Source organism: Bacillus rossius, chromosome 1, assembly GCF_032445375.1.
Source record: "Bacillus rossius redtenbacheri isolate Brsri chromosome 1, Brsri_v3, whole genome shotgun sequence".
In the NCBI taxonomy this organism is placed as follows: Eukaryota; Metazoa; Arthropoda; class Insecta; order Phasmatodea; family Bacillidae; genus Bacillus; species Bacillus rossius.
The window spans coordinates 239,638,566-239,657,663 of NC_086330.1; the positions used below are offsets into that span (position 1 = coordinate 239,638,566).

The 19,098-nt window shown below is 33.5% G+C and overlaps 1 protein-coding gene across 2 annotated transcripts in view; it reads right to left on the reverse strand.

Moving 5' to 3' along the window:
• The window catches only part of LOC134527399 (tubulin-specific chaperone E), a 137,452-nt gene extending 119,014 nt beyond the window's left edge, over nt 1–18,438 (reverse strand). The window contains exons 1-3 of one of the 2 annotated variants that reach the window (XM_063360063.1): nt 18,037–18,438; nt 5,258–5,468; nt 2,663–2,863 (exon numbers count right to left, since the gene is read on the reverse strand). In XM_063360063.1, coding sequence (XP_063216133.1) covers nt 2,663–2,863; nt 5,258–5,468; nt 18,037–18,046 — 422 coding nt within the window. In that variant the 5' untranslated portion in view covers nt 18,047–18,438. Of the gene's footprint in view, nt 1–2,662; nt 2,864–5,257; nt 5,469–17,850 lie in introns of both variants that reach the window. The other variant, XM_063360064.1, reaches the window with a different exon arrangement.
• Between the last annotated feature and the right edge of the window lie 660 nt (nt 18,439–19,098).

Sequence of the window (19,098 nt, forward strand, 5' to 3'; positions counted from 1 at the left end):
GCTGAGTTGGGACTGTTGCCGCTCTTCGCTCTCCCTCCCGTAGTAATAAAGGGGACAGGAGAAGGATGGAGGCAATACAGTGCCAGTATTGTTTACGGTCCAATAAGCTGGGACACGTACAAAGCCTTTGCTTGTACTCATAGAATTCTACTGAAGAGACACTCTTTTGCCAGTAAATACACCATTTTTAAGTGGTGAAACGAATTATTCGGTTTTTTATGGGCATTCAATTATCTGGGCATTTGAAGGTCCCAATTAACACGGATAATCGAGAGTTTACTAAAAAAATTATTTAAGTGAAACCTGTACAGTATTTGTCTTAACATTTGTTCGGTGGTGTCCTAAGGCATTAATTTATTAATTAAAAAAATCTGAATGAAATACACATGTAGGTTTTTTTTTTTATGTGAAACATCTCGGAATACTTCAAAACAGTTCGCAGTGAATAAGTTATGTTTTTTAATTTTTTCGGACACTTAAAATATTGTTAAGTATTCAAAATAAGCATTGCCTGATGCGTATTTTGATGCTATACAATATGAAAAAAAGCTTGGTCCAAAAATTTAAAATTTTAATTTTGTTTGATATTTGGCAACAACGCACGAAGAAACAAGGACAGCACTAACGGCAATCGGCGTGTGTTAGAGAGAGAGAGAATGCGCCCATTTACTTCCACACTGCAATCTAAGAGTGGGATGCTCTATAGTAAAGATGAGGGTGAGAAGGGGGAAGGGAGAGGGAGAGAGAAATATTTTCTGAGCTATAATTTTTATTTATAAATATAGGTAATTTGCCTCCTTTTCAGCCCCTTGACAGCATATAAAAATGGACAAAATTGTATTGCATAATGTTTTATTAATAATAATTGAGGTAATATCTCAAGTCACCTCCTGCTTAAGTAGATTTTTTCCATATAAAAGCATTATTACCCTCCTGCTCACCTTAAAAAGTTGGTTATTTTCGTATAATTATTATTCATATCCATAGTTATCATCCCGCTTAGTAAATTTTGGAGATCAGATTGTTTTATTTAAAAACTTAACTCATCACTGTGTTCTAATGCTTAAATTAGCCAATGGTCTTACTAACACAAAAGTTTATTTGAGATCTGTTCAGCAGATTCTGTGTGATGTTACAAAAACAGAAAACATAAAAAAGACAAACTAACTACGAAAGATACTAGAGTTTTAAAAACTAACAAAAAGTTTTCTAAATATTGTAACTGGCCAATTCAATGTTTCCCCCCCCCCCCCCCATAAAAGATTATTTTAATGCACATACCTCTTTTTATTCATGACTTCATTACTAGTATAATTGTTTAAAACATTAAAATTATTTTAAAACATGCTATTTAAAATATATAAATGGCATACGCATCAGAATGTTTGAAGGAAAAAATGTTAGTCTTGTGACATGTAGGCGTTGGGATGACATTAGACATGTATGTCTCAACATGTCGCCCTCGACAGGTCAAATTCAATCCTAAAATTTAACTGCCCCGTCGATAAGCCCAACATGAGGATGTTGACACACTAATTGCAAACCTTGCTTGCCAGTCCTCAGGTTTACAAACCTTGATAGAAACACTTTTTTCCAAATACACAAAAATGAATAAGTGTGAATGCATGGGTGAGTAAAATAGGAATACCCCAACAAAACCCACAGGTTTAGGCAAATCACGAAGAGTTTGACCCAATTGGGATCTAATCCGGATACCCCTGGTGGGAGGTGAGTGAACAGACCACTCAACCACCATTCAAGAGATAAAGAAGTGACCTGCTGTAGACTTCAAAAGCATCTTGTAACAATTTACTTTGTAAGAAATATAAATAAACCCCTTTATGTTTTTATTTTAGTGATAGCAAGAATAAAAACAATTTCAAACACAACATCAATCATAATTACCACTTTCCAGCCTAGAATACTAATTAAGTGGTAAACTTAAGCCACGAGTATCTTAAATCTGTAAGTCCGTACATTATTAACAATCACTACACACACCGTAACAAGTAAACTCATTTCAGTATGTGCCACATTTGTTTTAAAATTATTTTATCCTTACAAAGCAATGTCAAAAGACATGAGTGGAAAAACTTTGTGAAGAAAATTTTGTTTGGAATATTTTTCCGGTAAATTTTCCTTTTTAACAGATACCAACTAGATTCATATAATTTAAGATGGTTTGATATACTAATTAATATAATAGTACATTCTTTATATGTATGTATGTGCGTATAGCATTTAGTACTGATTCTTCAATTCTTGTACCATTACCATTATATTACAGTACAGGTAAAAAATTATGTAAGTTAGAAAGTAGGTACAGAACTGTGGAGTACGCTCCTATGTATAGCACAGTTTGTTTTTCTTTACTACCTATTAGCTTAAAATTTTGTTATTTGGTTATATTTGTATAATATGGATGATAAAATTTACTGTTTTTCTGTAAAAGAATAACTTGAGAAATTTTCCCTTTTCACAGAAAATTTTCTCAAAAATCTTTTCAAGAAAACTATCACCTCTAAATGTCAGTAGTTCAACTCCAATAACTCACAAACCAAACTGCTTTCAATAAAAGATGTGATTAGAACACAGGGTAAAACCACTATTTTACTAACATAATTTTATTATTTCAATAATAATTGTAGTGAAAGACACTGACCTCTGCTGCTTGTTCACTTTATCAAAACCAACCATTTCAATGAAGCGAGCTTTGATTTCGTGTTTCAGTGACTCTAAGTTATCCTTGTTGACCCCGGCCATGTCGCCTTCCACAGCGCCATAACGCTCGATGATCGCACATGTGATCGGCTGGCCCAGAGATACCTTGTGCGGCCTCACAAAGGAACCAGAAGTTGGATGCCTTAAAGGGGGAAAAAATACTGTATTTAAAATAACACAAGAAAAGTCATTCTCCAAATGAAAACAAATCAACATTTTTCTCAAAGAGATATTTTTATGAGCAGACATTTAACCAACAACCAACCTTCAAAAAATATCTTCAATAACTATCCATACAGTTAAATATATGTATTACTTATTTCTGTTCAAATTCCTTTAAAGGGTGCTACCAATAATTAAAGTTGCAAGACTAATATTTCTACACTGATGTCAAACATCTATGTTTAGGGTAAACATTACTGTAACAAAAGGTCAGAACTGATACTAGGAAAAACACTTATCACATAAAAGTTTTTTTTGTCTATTTTATTTAATTAAATTTGTAACATGCCCACCAACAGTTACGAAACCTTTAAGGTAGACATGACATACAAAAACGGTACACAGGCCATTGTAGTCCCTGCAGGCATGCAATCTCAGACCCATGTAGGCACTAAGAGCAAGGAGAGTCCTATAACAGGGAGGCACTACCAGCAGATAGCCAAGTGACACTGCAGGCACTCCATATTCACAGGGACTATAAACACACACAAAAAAAAAAGACACCAAGTACAGAATATTCAAAGACCAGAACAGACAATTACAGTAACAAATATCAACAACTAACATAACATCAGAAAATAATATACATTATAAAGTACATTAATGTAGTGAAAAATCAACGAGGATTAGGAAAAAATAATATTAAAAAAAAAAAATATCAAAAAAGGTTAATATTTAATACAAATGGATGTAAAATGTAAACATGTATTTATAATATATATCTGTGTGTGTGTGTGTCTCTGTGTCTGTGTCTCTGTCTCTCTCTGTCTCTGTATCTCTGTCTCTGTATGTCTGTATGTCTGTCTGTGTGTGTATGTGTCTGTGTGTGTGTCTGTGTGTGTATGTCTGTCTCTGTGTGTGTATGTGTGTCTTTTTCTGTCTGTGTCTGTGTGTCTCTCTGCATGTGTCTGCTCTGTGTGTCTGTCCCTGTGTGTCTGTCTCTGTATGTCTGTGTGTCTGTGTGTCTGTGTGTCTGTGTGTCTGTGTGTCTGTGTCTGTGTGTCCGTGTGACTGTGACTGTGTCTGTGTGTGTATATATATATATATATTTACTATCTACAGTGTAAACTCTTTATCATGTCACTCGATTTAACGACAAACTCCTTAAAACGTAGAAATTGCTTTACTTTGGTTGGTTAACCTTGTTTTCTATACAAAAATAGACTCTATATAGCATCACGCTCACTCTAACAACAATACGGCATTATAAGTCATTAAGCAGTACTTTTTAAGTTGCCGAAGTTGATAAGAAATACAGCTGTATACATTCTTTTGTTTGCTGTTTTTTTTTGTTGTATTATCGAGCACGTGTTTACTTCGACTGACGTACCGGAGATTATAAGAAATTTTGTCTTTTGCACATGTTTACCTTGGTCACTAGACTTTTGTCAAGTTGTTACATGTTATCATTATCGCAGTTGCTTACAAAACTGTAAACATGGCGAGTAAACGAAAATCTTTGTGTATTGACAAAATTTTTTTATTAATACGCTCAATAGAAGCGGGAGAAAATATCAGTGATGTTAGAAGACGCTTTGGATTTAGCCGCTTTACCATGTCTATAATATGGAAAAACAAAGAAAAACTTCTGCAAGCAGAGGAGGATGGAAAATCTGCTAAGAAATTAAAGAAATATGAGTACGAAGATCTGGATCAAGTGATGCTATCATAGTAATATAGACAACGCCAGAATAATATGACTGTCTCAGGGCCGAAAATGAAAGCTAAGGCGGAAAAATTTGCCCAAGAACTAAGATTAACTGCTTTCAAAGTATCAGAAGGATAGCTCGGGAAATTCAAGCAACGTCACCATACCAACTATGGTATGTATGAATATTAATGTTTGTACATAAAATGTGTACTATATTAGTAAATACATATTATAGAATAGTAAAATGATATATTTTATTTCTCTCCATTTAACGACCACTCTCTATAACGCCAAAAAATTCCCAGTCCGTTAAGTGTCGTTATATAGAGTTTATACTGTATATATGTATTTACTATATATATATATATATATAAAATAGACAAAGCTTAATTGAAAAATGTTATTACTATAAACTAGCACACGACTTTTTCATGTCTATTTTGCTGTCAAAAAGATTATCATATTTATCTAAGTCATTAAAATTATTAACCAATATATTATTAATAAAATATATCATTAATATTGTTAAGAGTACAGAGTAATGCATGTTAAGATAGCAATGGAGGCAGAATAAAAAAATAAGTTATTAGTTTGATCAAATAAATGGGTAAAGCTACTTTGCCACTTCTAGACCTAATAGTAATTGAAAATGACCAATGGTACCTCGTCTGGAAGTATCTGACTTTGTCGTAACTGCCATCGTGTTTCCCACGAGCAGGATTGTCCCACTCAACTCCGAACCAGATGCCTTCGAAGGGCGACACAGAGCCAATGTACTTGACGGTGCCGCAGTTGCCATCACAAGCCACACGAGTTCCCACCTTCACGTCGGAACTCACTTCTTGATGGAATGTCATTGGAGCCTTCAGCACATCTGCCACATGAAAAAAAAAGAACCCATACTCTCTAGACTTTAGGACAGAAGAAAACCTGTTTGCTACATGCACTATAAGAATTAGTTCTTCTTCTTTAAATAATGGAGAAATTGCTAATTCAATATTTTACCATATTTTCACATTACTATTACAACTCTGAGTGTAACCTCTGAGTTTTTGTTTCATTACTGTTTGACTAACTTCTCAGTTGGATAATTTATATTTTATTTTCCAAGTTTTGTTTATTAGCCAATTAAAAGTCTTTGTAATTTGGGAATTTATATTTTATGAATTTTAATTTAATCACTGAATAACATTAGCAGAATACTCCTTATAGATTATCAAAATTTGATACTGATTGAAAGTGAATTTTGATCTATAACTTTGTAATCAATACTAATATTATAAATTCAAAAGTAACTCTGTCTGTCTGTATGTATGTCTGTTTGTTACCTTTTCCCGGCTGAACAGCTGAACGGATCGTAATGAAATTTGGCAAGGAGATAGATTATATCCTGGGGATGGACATAGACTATCTTTTGTCTAAAAAAATCATATTTAAGCGGGTTAAAAAAAATATATTTATTTTATGTAATGTGTGTCATAGATATACAAACTGTTAGAGTCATTTCTCTATGTCTGCCGAGCAATAGCTTTCAAGCCATTACGTTACGTTTTGCTATTGTAAGGAATTGAGTAGAGAGTAAGAAAAATTAAAGCTCAGCATCATAGTACTTCAATACACCAGTAGATGTCACTGTTAGTTTTTTATTAATCGTTTTATAGTTTGCACATCCTAACTAATATTATAAAAGCGAGTGTTTGTTTGCTACGCCATGAAATTTTGCATAGAGATAATGTATGGGCTGGAGAGTGACATAGGCTCATTTTTATGTACGGTTCCAGTGGAGTTTTGTAAATTACCTCTAAAAATACGTAATTTTCTATTGTTACATTTTGTTTGGTTGATCGCAAGGTAAATTAATTTATATATATATTTTTTTTTAATTTAATTTCTTCTATATATATTTTCTCCCTACCTAGGGCACCCATAATTCTTTTAAATTTCACGTGTATGTTTTCAATGTCATTCGAGAAATACAAATTTTTGTCAAATTGGTCATTATTTATACTTTCTGTTTCATTTTGGAAACATAATTTTTTTTAGGTATTATGACAAATAAAAAAAATTAGTTTCACTAACATTCTTAGGTTTTTATTGTGTGGATAGTTTCAAGATTGATATTATGTAGGTACATAAATTCTTAAACTTATAAATTTCTTCGAAATTTATTCATAGGTTGGTAGGGCCTACTATTTTTTTTCTATTTGTCAATATTGTTATTTTTTTACAGTACCTACTTATTTGCAAGGATTTTGGTTTAGTGTTTATAATTTATCTGCTGAGCGTCAAGCGTCTCTTATGGCTGCCGAGACCAAAGACCAGAAATATTTGTCAATTATGTAATATATTGTTGAAAAATTTGAATTTTAGTATTTCAGGTAGGTTGATTTTTTTTATTATTTAGAGTAGTTGCGTGTAATTGGCTTCTTCCTTTATTTCATATTAAACATTATGTTTGGTTGAGTGTGAGATTATTTTATTTATGTATGTTTTAATTTCATTTAATATTTTATATATATATTCTTACCTACCTACTTAACATCTATTAAATTTCAGGTGGATGTTAACATTGTCATTCAAGAAGTACAAATTTTTTTGTCAAATTGGTCGTTATTTATATTTTTTGTTTCATTTGGACTATGTTTTTTTTTTTTCACTTAATTCAAAGATTAGTGGTGTGTACAGGGAGTGAAATCATTATTAATTTCTATACTCCTTTGGATAAGCGGAATATGGCCACCACAGTTTTACATATAAACAAATCCTACAAATGTTATTAACATTATTACTTAAATAAAAAATAGTTACAAAAACATCCTTAGTTTTGTGTGTGGATAGTTTGAAGTTTAATATTATGTATGTATGTAAATTCTAAAACATTGAGTTATTTATTAATTTATTTAGAAAATTATTCATAGGTAGGTAATAAGTTTTTCTATTTGTCAATATTGTTATTATGGTAGATAGGAGTACAGTAAATGCCTACATTCTTATATTCCTTCATATCTCTTTCGATTTGGAGTGTTTCCGAACCATTTAGGGTGCTCAAAATCACCCCCCCCCCCCTAAGGTCAAAGCCCCAAAATTTCAAAAGTTTAAAAAAATTTTAAAATCTTTCTCTTTTGATTTTAATTGTTTTCTAACCATTCAGGGTTGTTGAACCCCCACCCCCCCTAGCACCATCTGGGGACAAAGCCCCAAAATTTCTAAAATTTCAGGAATTTCAAATATCTATTCTTTTAAATGGAGTGTTCCGAAACATTCGAGGTCCTGAACCTCCACCCCCCCCCCCCCCCCGCCCTCCCTTATTCCTCAAAAGTGAAAGCCCCAAAATTTCGAAAAATTGGAGGAAATTGTATCAAAATTAAGTCATTATGAACTAAAGTGTCCGGGGCATGGTGGAACTTTTACCCAAAGTCAACTACCCCATCAAATCAAATGCCAAAATTTTGAACAATTTCAAAAATTTCTTAAATTTAAGTATACGTATTTACTATTTGGAGTTTTTCCAAGCCATTCGGGGTCCTCAAACTACTCTCCCCCCACAAGGGGTCAAAGACCCAATAATTCAAAAATTTCCCAAAATTTCAAAAATATATTCTCTTTCGATTTGGAGTGTTTACGAGCCATTCGGGGTCCTCAACATCACCTTCCCCCCTCAGGGGTCAAAGCCTCAAAATTTAGAAATTTTCAAAAATCAGTCTCTTTCTATTTTTAGTGTTCCCCAGCCATTCAGGGTCCTCATAATCAACCCTCCCCCTCTGGGGACAAAGCACCAAAATTTCAAAAATTTCAGGAATTTCAAATATCTATTCTTTCGAGATGGAGAGTTCAGAACCATTCGAGGTCCTGAAACTCCACCCCCCCCCCCCCCTTCCCCAAAAGTGAATGCCCCAACATTTCGAAAAATTGGAGGAAATTGTATTAAAATTAAGTCATTATGAACTAAAGTGTCCGGGGCATGGTGGAAAATTTACCCAAAGACGTCTTCTCCATAAAAATTGGAGGAAGGGGGGGGGGGGGGGGGAGGAAACTGCAAAAACACAAAATTTATACTTTTTTTGGATTTGGAGTGTTTCCTAGCCATTCGGGGTCCTCAAACTAACCTCCCCCCACAAGGAGTCAAAGTCCCAAAATTTCAAGGTTTCAAATATTTCAAAAATCTATTTTCTTTAGATTTTGAGTGTTTCCAAGCCATTCAGGGTCCTCAACATACCCCCTCCTCTAGGGACAAACCCCCAAAATTTCAAAAATTTCAGAAATTTCAAATATATCTGTTCTCTTTCGAAAGATAAATATAGATAGATACATAGATATATATATATATGTAGATAGAGATAAATAGATGATTTGTATATGTTTAACTACTTCAAACATATTACAAAACAAAACTGAATGAGGCATTGCAATGCATGCTGAGCATTAGCTAGATAATGGAATCTTTTCAATATTACTAATCTCTTATTTTTCAGCTTTTTTCTATAGTACTTTATCTAGTCTATATAACATTCAGACCACCAATTTTTAGATATATACTGGTAAATAACTATACACTGGCAGAACGTCTGTCGGGATCTGAAAGTGATATAAATTATTTTGCACACTTGACATTCAAATTAAGAAGACAATATTACTAACTACATCTGATTTCGAAAAAGGTCCCCCTCACCCTGTGTTCAGCCCGGGCAACGCCAGGTATTGCAGCTAGTAAAATAATATGTAATGGTAAATTTGTAAGAACTGTGTTAATTGGCCAGTACATACCAGGAAGAGTTTTATATATATATATATATATATATATATATATATATATATATATATATATATGATAGCGTTTGTTTGAAAGCTTTTAGTCTAGTTCGAACCTTCACAAAGAACAGTGGTGTGTCAACAATTTCCAAATTTTTGGAATCTTTACTTTGGAAAAATTATATTGAGTTTCACATTTTAAGGACTATTTAATACGTGATAATAATTTTTTTTATGAGATATCCTGAACTAGAATTGAAATTTTAGTTATTCATCACCAAGTTAATTATTTGTTCAATGTGGACATTGATTTCATCATGTAAAGTTATGACCAGGCTAAACCATAAGAATAGGCCTACAACTTTGTTGTGAGAAGTCTGCAAAAATTACTATTTGAAAGAACTCATCTAAAAGTGTGTGATGCAAACAGAGTCGACTACAGGACAATAACTTTACATCACCCTGAAGATATGATTACGTTGAGTCCACCCATCAATGTTTTCATCTTGTCTGCTACATCCAAGATGAAGCCCACGTTTACATCTGATTGAAACAGTCACTGTTCCGTGAATACTACAATTTGCTGTCTACTTCTACGTCCTGAATCTTCTAGGTGAGTACTGAAAGAACGATCATAGACTTGATAGAAGATTAAGACCTGCCAATATGATGAAAGTCTCTAAAATAGGAAGTGTTGATTGAAACTGGCAGGGCCTATGTACTGTGTTGATACTATTGAGAATGTGTGTGGAATCCATTAACAGTTTTCCAATTGGTTTCGTCATTACAATCATTTTAACTGGATGAATTCAGAGTTTTCCCTTAACTTTAGATTCACGATTTCACTGTTTTGCATTGCCAGAGGTATCCCTGGATAACTGATGATCCATGTTTTGCCATAAACCTGGTGATTGAGCTTAATTTTATAATATATAATTTTAATTATAATTTATATAATTTTATAACATAATTTTAATTATAACTTTGTGTTCCAAGATTTTGTGTGATTGAATAGATACAAATTGCAATAAGACATTTCAGTCCAAGTTTTGAAACTTAAGTGGTTTTAGATGATAAGAGTTTTATGTTAACAGTAAATAAATAACTGAGATAACCAATTGGGAAATTAAAATGTCATGTGTTGAAAAAATATATTTTTAATTATTGTGCTAATTCATGTTCATCAGTAATTCTGGTATAGTTTTGGGCTTTCTGAGAATAATTTTTCTTGCCCAGGTAGTTCATTGCATAATAAAATATAGATTTCATAATATTAAAAAAAGTTTACTCTGGTTTTCCTTCAGTTATTCAGCATTCTCAAATACTAGACTATATTCAAACTGCAGAATAAGTGAAATTTTTTGTCTTGAAGATACTGCAATCTGTCATTGAAATCACAAACCAAGTTAAGAGCACCAGTTAAAGGCAATTTTAGACTTTAGACTCATAGTTAACATTTATGTGGTGGGTGTGTAAAGTGTGATAAGTCACAAAACTATGATTGTGAGAAAACTGTATTTTAATGTTTAATTAAATATGCTAATTTTTAAAACAAACATTTCAATATCTGCATTGTGAGAGAAGTAAGTTCGTAAACATTATAATTCACATGTAAGTGTATATGCTGTTTACATTACTAAATAGTTTATAATAATGACTGAGTTGCAGCCCGGTGTTCAGAGCAGACAGACGTGTGCACGCGCATTGGCGGCTTTATGTTCATTCAGACGTGATATGTGCCGGTAGTGATTTCTTTTCATCATTAATTCTTCGATTATTGAACAACCTGATTTCCAGGGGTTCCCATTGCCCTATAATGAAGATCGCGCATTGATTTCAAGTCAAGAAATCAACATGTTTAGATCTCCTAAGAAGACGGGACAAAAGGATTCTGAACTAAAATCAACGGGAAGCCTTGAACTACTCTCGAAAGGACTTCATTGTGAACTTCAAACAACCACCTGCAATATGGATGATTTATGTACTATTGTTAAATCACTTTGTATTAAAGTAGATGAGCTCAGAAGTGAAAACCAAGTACTGAAGACCCTACTGATGGATTTGCGTGCTGAAACAGCCGAGATCAAAAATGAGCTTTCTCAGATTAATCAAAAATTGACTCTTAAAAATGATATGGAAAAATCATATAGTCGAGCACTCATAAATTCTTCCAACAGCAAGAAAGCTGCCTGTGTGGAAATCCCGGTTCTTTCGGGTGACCGCAGCCAGTCCAGCCAGAACAGTGACCTACTTTCAACTCAGCGGGATTCTCGTGACGTCACGGGGTCTAGCAAAAACATGCCGCCTGTGGACAATGACGGCTTTACAGTGATGCAACATAGGCGCAAGGCTAACGGGAACACCGTCGGTAAACAAGATCACGACCGGAAGAAAACGCCGACACAAGTGGGGATAAGGAATGTTTCTACACTTAAAACTGTATCTAAACCAACATTCAGAAGAACAAAAGCATTATTTGTTACAAGGTTTGATCCATCTGTGAATGAACAGGAAATTACCGATTACATTTCCAATGAACTTAATCTATCCCAAGTGAAGGTAGGTAACCAAACTAAGAACAAAATTTAATTCCTATGCATCCTTTCATATTTCTGTATTGGAGAAGGATAAATAACATCGTTTTTTGACCAAGTGGGTGCTTAATTAGCCCTTTCTACGGGAAGTTGCACCCAGATCAAATAATTAATGTCTCTGAATCAACGAATCCGACTGAAGTCAGTAAATCCAGCCCGCAGCCCTTAATTGTGTTTGTGCCTGCATCCACATCTACCTTATCTACATCAACTTCTAATTCATCCCGGGTGTCTGGAGGAACACCTCTACCATAATATTTCTCCTGCATTCAGTTTCTAAGGAGTGTGTCATTTTTTATCAAAATGTCAGAGGACTAAGAACCAAATCAACAGTCTTTTCTGACAACCTTCTTACTTCTGATTATAATATATTTTGTTTAACTGAAACCTGGTTTCACGAAACGAGTATAAATTCACATTATTTCTCGGACAAATATCATATTTAGAAAGGATAGAGATTCTCTATTGACATTGAAAAAACGTGGTGGTGTTCTAATAGCGGTAAATAAACTTAAATTTGCTTCAGTTGAGCGAATTAATACACTTGATTATCCTGGTGTGGAAGCCGTATGGATTAAAATTAAAAGTAATTCATCTAAACAAGTTATTATTGGTACTATCTACTTACCGCCTAACACATCGTTAACTACGTATTTATCGTATTTTGAATATCTTGAAGACAAACTTTCGTCCCTTCAAGATGAAATACTGATCCTTGGTGACTTCAACGTTCCTGGTATCGACTGGTCCAATTATAACTTACAAGTGAACACTAATCGTAAGGCACAGAGTCTTCTCAATTTCGCTTCTAGCTTCTGCCTTATACAGTACAACACTCAGCCTCCCCCTAATCTTTTAGATTTAATTTTTTCTAACTCATCAATCTGTGAAGTGTCTCAAGCAACTGATCCACTCGTAAAAGAAGACTTATATCATCCAGCATTATTTATAAAATTAATTTTAGACTCTTTACCATATAAGTCTAATTCTTCGACTAATTTCAAAAATTATAAAAATGGGGATTATCTTGGTCTCTTTAGTTCCATAAAAAATTTTGATTGGTCTTTATTCTATAAATCTACAGATGTTAATTTATAGTGGATCAACTCTCTTACTGCATATGTAACAGTATGAATGAATTTATTCTTGTTATTTCTAAAAAAATCTACTAAATACCCTTGCTGGTTCTCTAGTGAATTAATATTTAATCTAAAAGCTAAAAAAACACTTCCATAAATTACAGAAAAGAAACATTATCTACTATTCCCAATTTTCATTCTACAGGAAGCAAGTTAAATATCCAAACAAACGTGACAAAATCAATTGGATTCGACATATTAAAAACAAAGTAACGTCTTACCCTAAAAAGTTCTGGCGCTATGTAAAAATAATGAGAAATGGTTACCGTGAAGAGTATTCTCTCAAGGTTAATGATGTTGTGTCTTCTGACCCTGTTTTGCTATCTAATACCTTTGCTGAATATTTTTCTAATGTATATTCATCTACTAATCACAATCATAATGTTAATGTATCAACGTCAAACCATGATACCATTTTGGTCCCAGTTATTTCTGAAAGTCTTGTGCTTTGGGGTATTAAATCCCTAAAATCTTCTATGTCATGTGATCCTGATGGAATACCTAACTTTGTTCTTAAAGGCTGTTCATATATATTAACACCACTTCTTAAACATTTATTTAACGTAAGTTTGAAAAGTCAAACGTTTCCCACCAAATGGAAAATAGCAAGGGTAATTCACATTCTCAAAAGCGGTTCTAAATTAAAGGTATCTAACGCGTTTTTTAACTCTGAGTTCGCAGTCAGTGATAACGTCATGGGACTGCCTCTGCAGCCGAGCTGCTCTATATCAGTATTCGTTGTACCGCTGGACTTTTCTCAGTCTTTACGTATCGTTTCGGGACTTTGATTGCATACGTCATAGGCCGTGTATGTGCCTCTTCGAACCGCCGAACTCTCTCGGTCATCACGTGTATTTACTGGACCTTTGCCGCTTATGTGACGGGTCGCGTACGTGCTGCGAAGCACTGCTGAACTTTCGTAACCGGTACGATTCGCTACGGAGTTACCTACTCTGGCATTTCGGGTAGCATCTTGTGGCCAAGACTTATTTCCGGGAGTCCGGGTTGAGGCGGGGAGGACGCCCATTCCGCAACGTGCCGGCCAGGCTGCGGCAGGATTCTTTACGGAATAAAAAAGGGCTCGTGAAAACGTACACCGTCGTGTTATCCTTGTTACCAACTACCGTTCCTCCTATCTACGTAACGTTCCCTCCAGGTCCCGTATTTTCCGGTACCGGCCACGTAGGCCTGAACTCACTTCCTCACCGACGAGAGCTACATGGGCAAATCTGGACAGTTCACCTCAGGAAATTAGGGACCATAGGCTGAGGGACGTCAAACCCAAAGGAAGTGATTAAAACAAGTATCAAAAGAAACATTTGTATATTTATTTTCAAAGAAAGATATTTGTATTTTTATCACAAGGATGATTTTTTTTTTGGGTAATATGATAATATTATCGGTGGAAGTTTAGAAAAAGAGTTAATGAATTAATTTGACAGGTGCATGAGTAATGGACTGTTGCAATTAGCGTTAATGTGATGTGTGCATATGTGTAAAAAAGTCAACGTAAAGAAAATTTTTTTTGTATGTGATGTGGAAAAAGGGAAGAAATATAAATTAAAAAGTTTCATTATGAAAAGAGAATGTAAACAGATTGCAAATTTCAGGGATAGGAGTGGCCCTTGGCTTTAAAAAAAGGTAAAATGTAGACTAAATCTTTAAAAAAGTAGACTTTGTAGACCATCAAATCTCTATAAAATATACTTTAAAAATCAAGCCTCAATCATCAAGAACGACAAAAATTGAAAATGCTAAGAGAAGACTTCTTTATATACCTACCCCTACCAATTTGCCGGTTAAGACTAGAAATAATGTACATGCACTTTAAAAAAATAGATGTCAGATAATTTATTAATTTAATAAACACTAAAAATATATTTTATTTTAAAATAATTACAAATATTTTTTTGTGGAGTTTAAGCTTTGATTTTCATTCATTTCATTGAACATTTCATTTTTGGCTTTGGATGGGGATTGGCTGCCCTCCCCCCTCCCTGGCCCATCCGAAGAAACATTATTATTAATCTTAATTTCACAAGCACTAAGAAAATGGAACGGGAACATACAAAAAATAAAGATCATGTAAAAAATATTTCAAATACTTACAACAATGGATATTCCTGTGTCTACATTAAATATATTAATTTCATCCCATTTGTTTGTGTTATTGCTGCTGCATTGTTAATTTCATCCCATTTGTTTGTGTTATTGCTGCTGCTTAAAGTAAATTCAAAATATCAAGTTGTTAAATGTTAGGCCTATAACTATTTTTAATCAAGTTTTGAGGTTGACATTAACTACTAAAGTTAAAACAAAAATAATATAGTTAATGCTGTAAAAAATTGAAAATTGTTATTACAGCAAGCGTTGACTTGAAGAATAACTCCATGTAGTTTTTTGTAAAATTTTACTTTCCCCTCAATTACACGGTTTTCAGTTTTCCCCTCGAAAAGTTTAATTCAGGGGTTCCACTGTAGTTATAAACTTACAGTAAGAGAGAAAAATCGTGCTTAAGGTCAGTTAATGCCTATCTCCATCAACTGTTACCATCACTGGTTAGAAGGGATCTTCTCTAACCAGACTTATAATCCCTCCAACACATTATGCCATGTGAGATACACTGCCTGCTAATAATTAATACCACAGCCAGGACCTCAACCAGAGGGTAAACTATATTACAATAAATGCAATTTCTCTGTAATGTCACTTGATACAAACAAATTTATTTAGATTTATATTGATTTCCATACAGTTATTGGTATGAAAGGTCAAGCATGCTCTGCATTCTGCAGTAATGTAGTATTTTGCAAATTAGTAATGAGCAAATTTATGAATATTTTAAAAATTCTTCAGTTTAAGAACAAAAAAGAGACAGTGTAGACTGATTTCAGAAAAATAGAGACTGATAGAGGCTTTTTTTTAAAAAAGATACTTTTAGCTAGAAAAGAGACTCACTCTGATGCCTGAAATTTGAAAGGTGTTACAAATAGCAGAAAAAAAAGAATAATAAATCTGAGATAAATTTTCGGTGTCGTGAAGTAAATTATAGTCCCACCCGCTGTTGTCTATTTCACGATACTGGCAAATAAATTATAAATAATTTGAAATATCCATATAATAATTGTTTGGGTACAGTGAGGTGGAGTGAAGTTTGACTATGTTGACAATGATTTGAAATCATGGTACATAAATAATAATTTGAAATATCCATACACTATATTTGTAGATATCACAAGTGAACTACAGTCCTCATTCTATAATGTATTTAGTGACACAGGTATTTAAAATGACAATCATATGCAATATGTAGAAAATCTTTATTTGAATCGTGAAGCAGAGGGCAGTCTCACCAGATGTACTCTATTTGACGACACTAGTTGTTAATTTGTGAAAAATGCAGGGACTGGAAGTAACGCGCTACTAGTAACGACGTTATTTGTGACAGTTACTTTTTATGGTAATGATCGTGGTAACGCAATATATTAAGTTTTCAGTAACTGTAACTGTAACTGAATTACATTTTTCTGCCTTAAAGTAACGATAATTGTCGTTACTTCTTGCGTTACATTTTTTAAATTAATTCTTATTGAACGAACAACGTTTTGTTGATTTTTTCAATCCCAGAACGAAAATTCCGACGAGCATATTATTTGCGATGGTATTGCTTGTACTTGTAAAACTGCTGTTGGCTAGCATGCGCTCGTATTTTGATTGTCATTTATTTAATATTTGCGGCATGCGGGTTTACTGCTGTGCTGTTTAATTAATTAACCTACCTGTGCACATGAGCGAAAGCAATGACAGAATCTAATGAAGCGAGAAGCCGAGAAAGCAGCCCAGAATTTTCCTTGCCGTGGCCTTCATATTCTAATTTTTTCGAAGTTCGGTCGAGTGATAAAAATAACCTTATTGTGAAGTGCTTGTTGTGTGGTGCTGCGAACAATTTTGTAGTGTGAACTTATTACTCAATGTAATTTAAGACCTATTTAAAAATTTTCAGTTTAAATAAACCTATATCTTTACTAAATACAATATGTTTTATTAGCTTTTAATTATAACAATATTACGTATCACATTTTTAGTTTTTCACAAAGTAACTGTTAAAGTAACTTACAGTTACTTTTCTCAGAACTGTAACTGGTTTATTTTCAGTAGTATAACTTGTAGTTGTAACAGGGTTACATTTCCAATGGAGTATTTGTAACTGTAACCGAGTTACTTTTTAAAAGTAACTTTCCGGTCCCTGGAAAAATGTAGAAAAAGTGTTTTCTTAATATTGTGTAGTAGAGTACAGTCCCACCCGATGTACTCTATTTAGTGATGCCAGTATTTAAATAGATTAATGTGTAAAAAATGTACAAACATTTTTTCTTGATGATCCGGTAATTTTTCAAATTTGAATCTCAGATTCGAATCTAACTTATCCTCAGTCATGAAGTAGAGTATAGTCCCACCAGGTCTACTCTATTTAGAAATACCAGTATTTAATTAAATGTAAAATGTGAGATGTGTTATCAAAATTTTGATACCAGTATTTAGTTGTTACAAAATACAACTAACCCAAACACCATTTTTACAACACAGAAAATGTAATACATATACCTAACCTAACCAGTAATTAAAATGGTAGACTCTGGTAGCTACTTGAAGTGTCACAATGTCATTTTAAATAATCATTAAGTAAAATGAGTTGTAGGGTAATGCCAAAAAAGGGTTTCTGTAGAACGTAACGTTTCAGAACTTCAAATATTTTTAAATTAATGAACGTTACCTTTCATGACCTTTCCTCAGTTCACACAATAAATAAGTTAATTATTCAAAAATTAAGAAAGTTTCATTTTCAATCCAGGAACCTATATGATTACACATTAAATTCATTTTTAAACCCAAACACATTCACGAAAATACCATAGAGTTTAAACAAAAATTGTAGTAAAACAAAATTGGAAACAAAAACCTTTGAGCATGTAGAACGCTGGCGACACGCCACTCCACCGACCCTTGCGGCTTGTCCTAAAGAAAGGCCGCAAAATTCAAATTCTTGTGTATTGAAATAGGTGAACCAAATGCAGATTATTTAACGTAGTATGGAATATAGATGTCTTATCGTAAAGAATTTACACTAAATACATATCTTTGAAAAAAAAAAACTATAAATACAATCAAATCAAGTTTTTGCAATCTGCAAAATTATAATGACTTAAAGATCATGAAAAGTGCTCTAATTTTAAACAAAAGTACAAAAATCATACAACTTTAAAAATGACACCTGAATATTTTTTCAAGCAATTTAATTCATAAATATTTCCGTGAGTAGTATATGAATGGGCGTCCAGGCCCTGGCTTCCGGCTGTGGGTTGAGATTGTCGGTCCGCCATCTTGGATTGTGACGTCACGGCGGCCATCTTGGATGGTTGTGACCTTGACCTTTGACCTTGACCTTGAATTTGATCCTCAAAACTTGCAAAAATTGGGCAAAAATTGCCCAAAATTCCTCAAAAATCGCCAAAATTTCAATTTTTGTGGAAAAAAAATTCTGCCAAAAAATCCCAAACATTTTTATAAATTTAAAATTCCCGTTTTCGAAGGAAAAATTTCCCGTTTCGAGGGAAAAATTCCCGTTATTAGTCCTTAAAAATCCCAGCGACTATAAGTCCTAAAAGAGGCTCAAACTCCTAAGAGATAGCCGCTTATAAGCCTTTGACGTCATCTAGGATTATGACCACCATTTTGAAAGATGACGTCACCGTTGCAGTTTCCGTTACGGTCGCCATCTTTAAAATCTTTATTTATTATCCGATTTTAACAGAAAAAAATTAAAATTTATAAAAAAATACAAATAACAAAAATTTAATAAAAAATAATAAATACAAACATTTACGACACGGAGCTCGGAGTCCTTGGTTCTAACCCCGTGAGGGCAAAAAAATAAAAATGACGACCGATCCTTCCCCCAGCGGTAGGTGCTGGCATACTGACTCCCACCACTTTTTTTCAAAGCATATATATCGCCACCTAG